At 34.0% G+C, this 13,356-nt stretch overlaps 1 protein-coding gene across 1 annotated transcript in view; it reads right to left on the bottom strand.

Annotated features, from left to right (window-relative positions):
• ITFG1 (integrin alpha FG-GAP repeat containing 1) overlaps window positions 1-13,356 on the bottom strand; it is a 256,540-nt gene that overhangs the window by 47,278 nt on the left and 195,906 nt on the right. The window contains exon 14 of the mRNA XM_063110734.1: window positions 6,832-6,910. Within this exon, the coding sequence (XP_062966804.1) occupies window positions 6,832-6,910 (79 nt within the window). The remainder of the gene's footprint in view (window positions 1-6,831; window positions 6,911-13,356) is intronic.

Below are 13,356 nucleotides of genomic sequence, written 5' to 3'. Positions count from 1 at the left end.
TAAATTTCAGCCTTCATTGTAGTACATCGTACATGCTTCTGTTATTTGTGTTGTGTACAACTTCTGTTAGGGGAAAACATGGCTACTGAAAATAGTTAAATCCTTAAATGAGACTAAGGCAGTGAGAAGGAATATATCAATGGCATTACTGAGTAATACATGAGATTTTAATCATATTCTTGTATACCAAACATACTTAAACAGTAGACAGGATTTGGTGATTATTTACAACAACTTATGGTGTAACTGCGTGACCAAATCAACCGGGTCTACGGTTTGCTTAAGCTTTCTTGCAGATGAAGCAGAGCCAAAATTTGCAAGTTAAACAGCCTGGGCATGCACAGTAGGAAAAGTCCTGACCTTCAAATAACACCCAGAACCAACTTTCCTCCCTGCTGAACTAAGGAGGACAGGACATGACAGGAACTTGAAAAGCTAGAGCCTTTTCAGAAGTGAGGGGTCCACTGTCCAGGCAGTTCTGCTGCTAAAACCCACCATTCTATATCTTACTATAACAGCCAAACTTAAAGCCCACCCAATCAAAACCTTCCTCACCAGTGCTTCCCGCCAACCAACCTGTCTCCCTAAACAATAAAGTTTGACCAAATAATCAGGGAAACAGATTTGAGCTTGCCTCCTGTTTTCTTGCTGTTCCGCCATGCAATAAAGCTTTCTTCTCACAAAAGCTGGTATCCCAGAGTTGAGGCAGTGAACCCATTGCTTGGTAACAAGGGTAACAAAACATGTGTTAGCAAAGAACACAGAATGGACAAATTAATTATATTCTTTCTCCCACTTCCTGTTCCCAAAGGTGTCATGTGGCAATTCTTCCTTCAGCTTTAGGATCTATATTGACTGTAAATACTACACTAGAAATTAGTTTGTAAGTACAATTTCATGAAGTAAATGTTTTGTTGGCACTACAATTTCTGATTTTCTTTCTTTGGATTTTCCAGAATATGACTTTGACTCATTTGCATCTGCATCTGGAATTTCTAATTGCTAAACAGCTGAATAATTACCAAAACTTCTTACAGTTCCTTAGAATTTTTGTATTCCTGTTAAATGATTTGTATTCCTGATTGAATGATTTGTTAAATCATTCAATTCTTATAAATTATATCAAGGGGATATATAAGTTGTTGCTTACAGCTATCCCATATCTTCCCTCTCTACCTCCCTTCATTTCAGGAAAAGAATAGCATCATCACCGAGCCATACCCCATCCTTATCTCTGCCAACTTGGCTATTTCTGTTAGATTTTTAGTTGATGTGAAATTAAGGTAAGGGAATGATTACTCTTGCAAGAATTTGTTCTTTCAGAGGAGAAGAATGTCATGGATAGTCCAGGAAAACTTAACAATTCTCTCCATTTTCTTTTGTTATACATTATGATTTTTGACACAAATATATGCCTCATTAATTAAGTATTGCTCAGGCTAAGATTTTGGCTGAATTATGTATATGACAATTTAAAATGTGCTGAGTGGTTAAGATAAAATTGATCTGGGACTAAAAAACTTCTTTTGTGGCATGTTACATGTGGATAAATAGAATGTGACTATACTTTTTTGAAGATAATTTTAGAAAATAAGTATATGAGAAATGAAATGGTGTTTGACACTGAAAGCTATAATTGATAATTATTGATTAAAAAGGAGAAATCTGAATGGTTATAATTAAAATTATAGAAAGACAATGTGCTCATGTGTAACAATAAATCATTTTTCTCAATAATGTAATGTTTGCCATCAATATGAATTTTGTTACACAGTTGACCTTTGGAAACATGGGGGGTTAGGGGCGCTGACCCTGGTGCAGTCAATAATTTGAGTATAACTTCTGACTCTCCCAAAACTTTTTTTTCTTTGGTGGCTGGGCTGTACTCTCCCAAAACTTAACTACTTGACTACTACTTAAGTATGTGGCCCTTTCCAGGAGTGGCCCATGGGAGGTGGGATGCCATGTTGTGTCATCACTTACGTAGTTATAGTACTTATCTACTAATACACTACTGTTAGGTAGGCTACTTAACTGTTTGGCTAGGTATGTCATGAATGCATGACATACCTAACCAAAAATTTTCCAATGTATTTATTGAAAAAAAAATCTACATGTAAGTGGGCCTGCACAATTTAAACCTGTGTTAAGGTTTGCTGTATTTTAACCCAAATGTTTCTTTGCCATTTGACATGCTGTGCTCTCAATCAGCCATACATTTTAAAACTATTCCCACATCTGAGGCATGTGTGATATTGTAATTTATAATAAATACATATTTCAGATTCCTGGCTCATGACTCCTAACCCTCTTGGACTCTCTAAAGTGATGTATCTTTTGGCATGCTAATGATGGTTGGGGGCTCCTGGATAGCCTCAGGATGGGACTGGTTGCCAGGGAAGTTTGAACTTTCAGCCCATCCCCCTTACTCTGGTCCTAGTCCAGGGAGGGGAGAGGGGCTGAAGGCTGAATTGATCACTAGTGGCCAATGATTTAATCAATCATGCCTGTGTAATGAAGCTTTCATAAAATCCAAAAGGGCAGGGCTTGGAAAACTTTTGGGTTACTGAACACATCCACGTCCTGGGAGTGTGGAGCACACCAAACTCCACGAGACGAGAAGGTCCTGTGCTCAAAACCCTTCCAAACCTCACCCTAAGCATCTCTTCATCTGTATCCTTTATAACAAACCAGTAAATGTGTTTCCCTGAGTTCTGTAAGCCATTCTAGCAAATGACTGAACCTGAGGAGGGAGTTGTGAGGAAAACCAATTTACAGGCCATCCGTCAGAAATACTGGATGCCTGGACTTGTGACTGGCGTCTGAAGTGGGGGACAGTCTTGTGGGACTGAGCCCTGTGAAATATGACTCTAAGTACAGATAGATAGTATCAGAATTGAATTGAATTACAGGATACCCAGTTGTGTTAGAGAATTGGTTAGTGTGGGAAAAACCCACATATCTGATCATAGAAGTGTTTTGTGTTGAGTAAATGTGTGGAGAAAACACTTGGTTTTCTCCTACATCACAGCACGTGATCACTTAATGCCACTATTTGAGTAGATTAAGAGTACATGGAAGGTAAGGGTTACTCATGTTTTTCTCAGATATGTTAGCAAATAGGAACCTCAAAGGAAAAAGGGAAATAATTTTGCTCTGGATTTAAATAGCAGTGCCAAATATGTAATTTAAAAGGCAGAATAAGAATTCTTGGTCTCATAATATTATTCATAAATGACCAATAACTCACTAGTCTACCAAATTTGGCCAGTATGTTCCAATCTACTAAGTTTTTATCAAATGTTGTTTAGGGAATTTGGATCCCTGATGCAGATCTCTGGCTAACTTACAAGAGCAGTAAACAAAATCCTGGATTCAAAATGGAAGGAGTTTAGCTCCTAAAATGCTCATGATAAATGTAGTTTAGTTTACTTTTTTGGTCTGTCACAGGAACTGTTGTTTATTTGGAAAATTAATGATGCCTCTCTAATGTAACTCTCTTAATAACATTTGGCTATTCAGGCTTTGCTAGGAAATGGGAGTAAGAGCACAGAGTATTGGATAAGAATGAAAAGATCTATCTATAAGCAAAAGGATAATCAGGCTAGGTCTTTACTGAATAACATTAATACATGTTGTTACCTCTCTCTGGCAGTGGCTTTCAAACTTTTTTCACCACAGCCCACAATAAAAACTATATTTCATGTTATCACCCAGTATGAACACATACATACATACATACATACACCCCCCTAAAATAAAAACTTCATGAAACAAAACTTTACTATCTATGATGTACTGTGATATTTCCTATCGTTCTCTTTTATTCTATTAAATAAAAAGTCCTGTAAGCCACTAAGTTGATTTTATGACCCACTAATTGGCAGTGATGCTCAGTTGCTCTATGAGAAAACCAGGGCTACAGTTTCTGAAATACATAAATGTGGTCATCCTTTTCCTACAATGGAAAATTCTCTACTGGTGGGACAGGATGGGATGAGAGGTATGGTTACCAAGGAACATTTCCTTAGAGTTCGACATGCTTAACATTTAAACTAGGAATTTGCATCCTTTAAAATTTGGGGCAGGATTTCATGATAGTGTTCTTACATCAATTAAATTAAGTGCCACTCCTCTGTTCAGAATGTATTTTTATGCATGAAATATAGCATACATTTGAAATATTTTTAAGAGCTTTTTCTTAAAATTAAAAAGTAATATTTGCTCAGTGTAGTAAACTAAAATGTAAACAAATATATAAAGAAAATCCCACAACCAAGAGATAATCATGGTAACATTTCTTTATATGCCACTTTGTTTATATATTTTTCCTACACACAGACACACTTAAAATCACACACATACAATATGGATTATACATGCAGATGTGTCTGCCTCCCGAATATTATAAACATCTGCTCATTTAAAAAAAATTTTAAAATATTCTGTAGGCTGGAGAATATTTATAAAATGGTGTAACTTATTATTTCTCTATCTTTGAACATTAAGATTTTTCCCAGTTTGCTAGTGCCTATTTTGTTTATGATGTTTTGCCATAAAAATTTATGCATTCATTTGACTTATGCAGTCAATTGCGTTTATCTTTACCTTAGACATTTTCTCCCTTTTAAAAATATTTATAAATTATTTTCCAATTTCTTCTCCTATCTAGAGAACAGGTAAGAATTCAATTTAGTATGACTAAACCCAATGTTCCATTATTGTTTTGGGATGGATTAAAAAAAATCATGCAAAATAAATACTCTTCCATTCACCTAAAAAAATAGTAATGGGTAGTGAAAATTATTAAATGGGTATTTTTTAGCATCTAGTAAGATACCTAATAGGTGCCACAATCACAAAAGTAAATATATTTTCTACAGCTAATTTTTAAGAGTAATATTTTTGATAGACTTTGATTTGCTGTAAAATTTATCTTTAAAAAGTTAATTAAAAAGGACTGCAAAATAGTCAACAGTTATAGAAATGCAAAGTAGGAAGTAAATCTCTTAAAATCTTGCTCCCCAAGATAAAAGTTAATTAGGTGTATATTCTTCCAGGTTTTTTTTCTATGAAGTCAGGATTATGCATTTAACTGCATAGCAACATATGTACATAGATGTATACTGTTGTATTGTTGTATTACAGTGAAAATAAATAAATTATAGAGGCTTAGATACAGTAGTCATTGTGGCTTTATACAAAAGAGCTCCAAAAGAAATTACGAGTATCTATATGAACAGACATGGAAAGATGTACACAATATAACATTATATGAAAAGAAAAAAAGAAAAAAGGAAAACAGGTCTTGCTACAACAATTAAGAGAATTTCCCACTGTAAAGCACCAATGCATTCCTGAGATAATCACTTACTTGATGGGGTTAAATAAGCAATTCTTTCTACGTACAGATGAATTTAAATTTAGAAAAGGTTATCACTGATAATTCACCAGTGAGCTAAGTTTTTGGTTTTAGGAATTCTGGCTTTGCCTGAGTTATATTAGCTTTATGAAATGAAATGAATAACTCTATCTTGTTTTCCTGTATTCTTTTTTTTTTTTTTTTGTCTTTTTCGTGACCGGTATTCAGCCAGTGAGTGCACCAGCCATTCCTATATAGGATCCGAACCCGTGGCGGGAGTGTCGCTGCGCTCCCAGCGCTGCACTCTCCCGAGTGCACCACGGGCTCGGCCCTTCTTTTCCTGTATTCTAAAACATCTGACCTAGCACTGAAATCATCTTCATTTTTAAAGTCTGAAAGACTTTACTGATAAAACAAGCTGGTCCTAGAGCCTTTTTTGTACCAAGTTTAATATATACATGAACTAAAATGCAAGTAAGTAATTGTTCAAATCATTTATATCCTTTTTTATTTTCAGTTTCTTTGACTGACAGTAATATGCACGTATTAAAGTATTTAACTATAATTGTGTTAGTCAGTCTCTCCTTGAATTTTTAAAATAGCTTTGGTTTTATAGAATGCTTCTGTGCTGAACGGGCAGTGTGATTGAGAGTCTTAAATGTGAATAATTAGCTAAAAAGTAAACTTGCTCTAGTGTATTTGATTTATGTAAGGCCATTATATAACATGAGAATGGCTATATAATGAGTTCTTCCTTTTTTTTTGGTCCAAAAAAGTAGAGGAGTGACAGCAACTCTGCTTCTACTTCTTCATGCTTAAGATCTCAGAGTCTCAAAGACACATATTAATATATTAGGATTCTTTTTCTTATTTACATAATTGTAATTATCACAGTTTATTCATTGTAATTTGGATCTAACCTCAATCAGTTAGCCATCTGTCCAAAGCAGACTTCCTGTGCTACCGTCTTATTTCCTTTTTGTATTAATTATATTTCCCTTTATTATTTAAATGTATAACCAGATTTTTTCTTTATAATAATATATGGAGAAAACTTTATATATATTCTAGATTATATTCCACATATGAAAATACTAGGATTAGTTTAGTTTAGTATTAATTGGATTCCTAATTTTTGCTTCTTCTGAGTTTAACTAATTTACCACTTCACTCTTTGATCAAGATAACTCAAGTAATTTTTCCCAATCTCTCTATTACCTCAACTGAAAAACAAGGATAATGAGTTGGCTCCATCACAACTGGGATATAAGAAAAATTAAATGTTAATATCCTTGTCATGAGGATCTGTTATAATCTACTAAGGTAAGTCTACAGAAAGACTAAGTATAATAAAAACAAAGATTTTATTAAGGGATATGAAAACATGATAATATTTGTCACCAGTTTACCTTCCAAATATATTGATTGAAGGTGCTTTTATACATTACAGACATTGGATCTGGTCTTACCTGAGCCATTTTTCAGATATCCATTTGCATCTACAGTTGTATACATGATATAAGGTCCAGGCTGATTCACTCCAAAGGGCTGAAATAAAAAAGGAATAGGTAAGCCTTGAAAAGTAAGTGAATGATTTGAAGTTTCAGGCAAATCTACTTCAAATAAAGTAAAAAATTCTTACAAATAATTCTTACATAGATGACAGTTACTTAAGAACACTTCTATAAATAGATAACACTTTTAAAGATTTGATAGTTGCATTTGTACAGTTCATTATTTTAACTAGTTTTTTTTTTTTTTTTTTGTGGCTGCCCAGTATGGGGATCTGAACCCTTGACTTTGGTGTTATCAACATTGTGCTCTAACCAATTGAGATAACTGGCCACTACTTAACTGGGTTTTTCTAAGATCTAATACAGTCTCTTCTTGATAAGGGTGAATATTTTAAGCAAAATTTTGTTTACTACTTTTGGTTCCACCTGGAATAGAACTATAATAGTTTTTTTAATGACATATCTGTGGAATACAGCATTGCTTTTCCCTTCAGGGATGAATTAAACAGTTAATATTTTCTCACTAAAATATCAAAATTAAAATATATAAATAATTACAATAGAATGAAAAGTATTGATGCTTAGTTTCTCCACATTAAATCTCTTGCACAGTTATAGAATACATTATTTTCGAGTAAAGAAAAATCTGATAGATAGACAGAGTGTAGGTATAAAGGTGAGGTTTATCTCTAACTTGTGTATTGTTACTTATTTCTGGAACATGCATCAAACCCTGAATAAAACGATGAAATTGCCTAATGTATTTCTCAGAATGTTTCCCTGTCTTTAAGTGACCCATGATTGTATTTCAACCAAAACAACATATCACAAAAAACTGAGTGCAAAAGGAGATATGAGGATCTGCAGTCTTCTATTGCGCTAAGTATTAAAGAGGTTTGCTCAATGCTATGCATGGAAACTAAAGGAAAAAAAAGGTTTGAAATAATGTAAAGCAATACCACTCTCTTCACTAATTCTTTAATGTGGAAAATAGTTATTTTTCGCAAATTACAGGTTATATTAACATAAGAGGTTTGCTATTTATTAAAAGAAATTAATAAAAATACTTGTTTTAATTTCAAATAGAGTAATATTGATAGACATAAATCATATAAAGGAAAGCTCTTTGGGATCTGCTGATCAAGAAGTTTGAGAACTGCTGTTCTATATTAACTACATAGTGAGCAATTCAATTCCCATTTTGCTTTTCCCAGTTGAAATGATACAACTGATACCTATGCCAAGTAAGTCTTTTGGTTTTTTATCTCATATGTCATAGCATTACTTGTTTCGTTTTTTTCCCCTAATATAGTGCCATTTACCTCCATACGAATATTCAGTAAGAAATGTACTAAAAATGTTTATGCTTACAGGAAGTGTCAAGGAGTCTGGGATAAATTTTACTTTGTGTCTCTTCTAACACAGTACTAGTACTAATACTAGAAGTATTGCTATATCTTTCATACTTTTTACATACCTGAGTTATATTAAGGCTGGTCTCAAGAAGACCTTAATTTTTATAAATTTTTAATTAGGGGAGTTATTATTTATATTATTAAGGAATTTTCAATTTGAAAAGGACTAACATAAGAATTTCTGAAATAATTAATTCCTCTAGTTCATTTAAGTACTTCCTGCATACATCTTAAATTCCTTTATGTGAAACCTGAAAAGCTAATATGCAAGGAGCCCAAACTATGGGAATATCAATCAGCAGTGATGACAATACATCTATGAAAGTAACATATAACTTCTTTCTCACATTTTTCTGAAATAGTTTACTGAAAAATTGTTGTGGAGTGAATGTTTCTGTCCACCCAAAATTCATGTGTTGAAGCCCCAACCTCCAATGTGATAATATTTGGGGATGGGGACCTTGGGAGGTTATTAGGGTTAGATGTGATCACAAGGGTACGATGAGGAATTATGATGGGATTAGGGGAGAGGAGACACTGGAGAGCTCGCTCTCCTTGCCATGCCCACAAAGTGACAAAAGACCGTGTGAGCACATGGTGAGAAAGTGGCCATCTGTAAGCCAGGAAGAGGGCCTTCACCACAATCAAGAATGCTGGCACCCTGATCTTAGACTTCAAATTTCCAGAACTGTGAGAAAATAAATTTCTGCTGTTTAAGCCACCCAGTCTATGGTATTCTTCTATGGCAGCCTGAACTGATGAATACAATAATTCAAGGCCTGTGAGTTCATTCTATATATTTCATGTCCTGAGAAAACTTTAGGAATTACCTTTCCAAATTCTGAAAATAAGGATGTAATCATTAGAGTTAGACAGTCTGGGTTCATATTTCTCCTCTTCTCCTTATTTTCTGTGTGAACTTGGGCAAGTTGTTTGTATTTCTGTGTTTCAGTGTCCTCATCTCAAATTAGAGATAATCATAGTACCTATATTATAGGACTGTAGTGAGGATTACATGAGTAAATTACTTTAAACGTGTAATTAGAACAGTGTCTGGCACACAAGGGCCCAGTATATGTGGGTTCCTATTTTTTTTTATTTTGGCTAAATAAGTTAATAGTTTTTATTATAATGAAGTGATAAAATCTCATTTTCAGTTACATTGTACTAATCAAAACCAGAAATATATGTTAAGTTTACCTTCTAGTTTTCTTTAATATGGGAATAATTTATTTGCGAGAATGTATGTATAGAAGGAAATTCCACTTCTGAGTAAGAGCACAAGGTTGTTAGCTTACCGTAAAACCCTTTACTAAAAGGCCAGTGCTGTGGTTCTCAAACTTTAACATGCATCAGAATCACCTAGAAGTCTCATTATAAATACAGATTTTACACTCTGGGCTATAACCCCAGAGTTCTGGATTTGGTAGGTCTGGGCCTAGGAATCTGCATTTCTTATAAGTTTCTAGGAGATGCTGATGTTGGTGGTCTGGAGATTCCTCTTTGAGGAGGAATCTCAATAGACCACTGGTCTATTGGGACCACACTTTGTATACTTTACAAAAATTGGCAGTTCGTGAGAGTATTTAGTGTAACCTAAACCTCCTTATATAAGTTGGATTTGGTTGAATACAAGAGAATAAAATCACTAATTCAGTTGAATGCACACAAAACAATGAAACATTTCTTGTTTTTCTTAGTTGTTTTGAGTGGTGCAGAAAATTGTTTTTTAGTAGCAATGCTCCTTTTTCAACCAATACAAATGCAGAAGAGTTAAATGAGGGTTCACAGAATTGAAATTTCATAGAATTGAAAGGCAGTTAGAGAAAGATTTGGGTTGGGATCATTAAGAAGCTTTCTGAGTTGTATGATATAATCTCCAATTTTTAGATTTATTTTAATTTATTTAGGTCCAAAAAGTATGATCTTAAAGTATTTATTGTGTAACTATTTGTTTTACCTACCATTATGATATCAGCACACTCATTTTTCATCCTTAGCTATAAAATAAAACATCATGACCTTTTCCTCTTAAGGGCAAGCTTCAGGCTGCCTGTCTGCTAGCTAGGTATGTAAGGAAGTGCAGGATCTTATTGGAATTTCTGTGAGAGCAGAATATGCCTTACAAGCAAAGAGGCAAGTGGAATATGCCCAAAATGTAGATATTCCAGCATTAAATAATCTTTGTTAAAAATTACAAACACGTTTTAATTTGCAAGTGATGTAAATCTGAGAGAATAGCCAGGATGAACAATAGAGTACTTGAAATCAATGAATCCTGTGGTTCATGCAGTGTCACAAAAGATAGAAAAAAACTCATTAGATTAAAAAACAAACAAAAAAACAGAGTAAGAGTTTGAAAATGTTTGGAAAGATCAATTCAGAAAAGGAAACTATTTGATTAAATGGATAATTAGAGTGCTGGCTTAAAGCATTTAGGTGTATTTGTCAGAACACATAGCAAATCAGAGAAAGATGAGAATAATTTTTACTTTCTATTGCAGTTGTTATTGTAGCTGGCAAATTTTTTCAGTAAAGGGCCAATTAGATAGTGAATATTTTAGGCTTTGTGGGCCATAAGGTCTTATGTTGCAACTATTTAACTCTGATGTCGTAGCATGAGTGTAGCCCTAGACAATATGTAAATGTATGAGTGTGGCCATGTCCCAATAACATTTTATGCACAAAAACAGGTGGTGAGCTGGACTTGATCCATGGGCTGTAGTTTTTGGCTCCTGTTCTATGCAATAGAAGAGCAACCAAGCAGAGAGTATAAACTTCTAAGAAGTAATTTGATACAGATTTATTCATTCTACCATAAATTTTAAGTGCCAATGGTATGTTTTAATGTTTAGAATTCCATATATATAGGGTAAGGAAAAGGTACTTACTATAAACGGGTATGCTTTTTTTTTCCTTTCCCCATGTTCAAAGGTCTACCTGGTATACTTTTAATAATATATAAAATAAACAATTGCTTTTAATTTCCTATATTAAAAGTGAATAACTATGGAATTCTTCAAAATTTCATGAGACAATGTCTTCTCTTAAACAGTGAGACATCTAAGTATTGAGTTGAACATTTTCTGCTCAGGATTTTTCTTCTAGTTTGTAAGCAGTGGGAACAGGCTCTGAGTCGAGGATTCTAGGCATGGCCTTGGTGCTACCTTTCTAGGTTCTAAGTTTCGTTTGAATTTTCCTATCAGTTTGAAGATGTAACCTATGGTAAGTAGTTCTGTAATAGCTACACCTCTTACCGTTGGAGAATGCTTAAAAAAGCATATTCATCTTCAATAAATAAGCTGACTGCTCTCCTAGTTTCCGTGCTGCTGTAGTTTTTTACTCTACCTACCCTGGCCATTTGTGCTTTGGGTCCATGTGTTCTTTTAGAACACCATGAGAAGCAACCGTAGGTCTATAGTTTCCTGAGTCTCCTCCTTACCTAACCGAACCTTTGGTTAGAGGAAACCAAGGAGTATGTAAAAAGGTACTGGCCAATATAGTTCATGCCCCATGATCAAGATATCTGCCCTGATTTCCAGGAGGAAAAGAAGGCATGTTGGATTTCACCAACAAAAGGAGCAAAGTAGATACCAAGATCTCGGTATCATGAAGAATTGTACTGTGTTCTATCTTTTGCATACAAATTCACCCTTTGACTATACTCAGAATAAACAAGACCACACATATGGCTGTAATGAAACAACAGCTTGAAACTATGGATAAATTTAAAATTGAGTACTTGTAATAAAGGATATGAAAACACAGCCACTATAAGGCATGATGGTAAACATTTTAGATTAGCCCATGAAGTGTAAGCACCTGTTAAAACAAATTAAAACCTGAAGAGCAATTTTCCAATGCTAGGACAAAATTAATTGTAGTCTGAGTTACAGTGATATATATTATGTATAGAACCGTTGGGCAATTGAAAGTTGAGAAGGTCACATTTGGGCAGAGTTGAAACGGTAAAACTGTGCTAGGGGTCAACAGCTCTGCAGTGCTACTGTGATTAGACCGCACCCAGGGACTGATCCAGAATTCTGGGCTGTATGCACTGAGGCACTGCTTCAATGAACAACTTGCAGACGGCACCCAAAGAACTAAAGTATAGACAGAACTAAGAAAATTATCAAAGAACTTCAAAGAATACATTGTTTTTGTTTTTGTTCTCCCCCCCCCCCACTACTCCTGCTCATTTGGGGGAAAGTCATATTTAAAGTTAAATTTGAAGCATGTGAATAATCCCAATTGTCCTGGTTTGAAATTTATACATATCTTAGTTGTCTAAGTGCTAAGAGTTCTTGCTTATTGAAATGAATACACACTACAGTATCTATAAAATGAACTCTTTTTTTCCTTTGGATATTTTTCTTCATAAATCCAAAATATATTCTCATGGAAAACATTCAGTAAACTGATTTAATAAATTTTGGTAAGAAGAGAATTAAGACAGTAGCTATTCTTATTGAATGTGAAGCACTGTACCACTCATCTAGTAATGTCACTTTCTATATGAAAATCTTAGTACAAATCTCTCAGAGTTTGCCCTACCCTTCCTTTTAAATCTCATATCTAATACTTGTTTGAAAGAATTCAGAGAAATTAAATTAAAAAATATTAGTAATCTTTCTTTCAATTTTTCATACTGTAAATAAAAGGACAATCATTGGCTCCCTTTTTCTTATTCTAGGATGTGTCATACCGATGTAATACAGTTTAGGTATTGTATTATACAGATTCTTTTTAACTAACCTGACCTCTGTATGCCTATTAACTGATATAAAATTGGGGTTTGAATACCTCTGTTTTCTTCAGAGACTGTCTTTTTCAGTAGCCTGCCCAAATCTTGATGGTTTCTTTGTCAATGTCAATTACCTGATTATTTAAGAACTCGTTTCAAGGTGTTGGGCTCCTTTACAATGGAGACCAAATATATTCTACATCATTGGTACTGGATGATAAAACAAAACTAGAAGAACATATAAGAAATATTAGGTTGTCATTAATATTAGGTATAATTATATGATATAAATTCATGATTCTGAAATAGCTGGCATATTCT

This window comes from Cynocephalus volans, chromosome 10 (genome assembly GCF_027409185.1).
Source record: "Cynocephalus volans isolate mCynVol1 chromosome 10, mCynVol1.pri, whole genome shotgun sequence".
NCBI lineage: Eukaryota > Metazoa > Chordata > Mammalia > Dermoptera > Cynocephalidae > Cynocephalus > Cynocephalus volans.
Note: the sequence above shows the minus strand (reverse complement) of the source record. Positions and strands in the feature narration are given on the sequence as shown.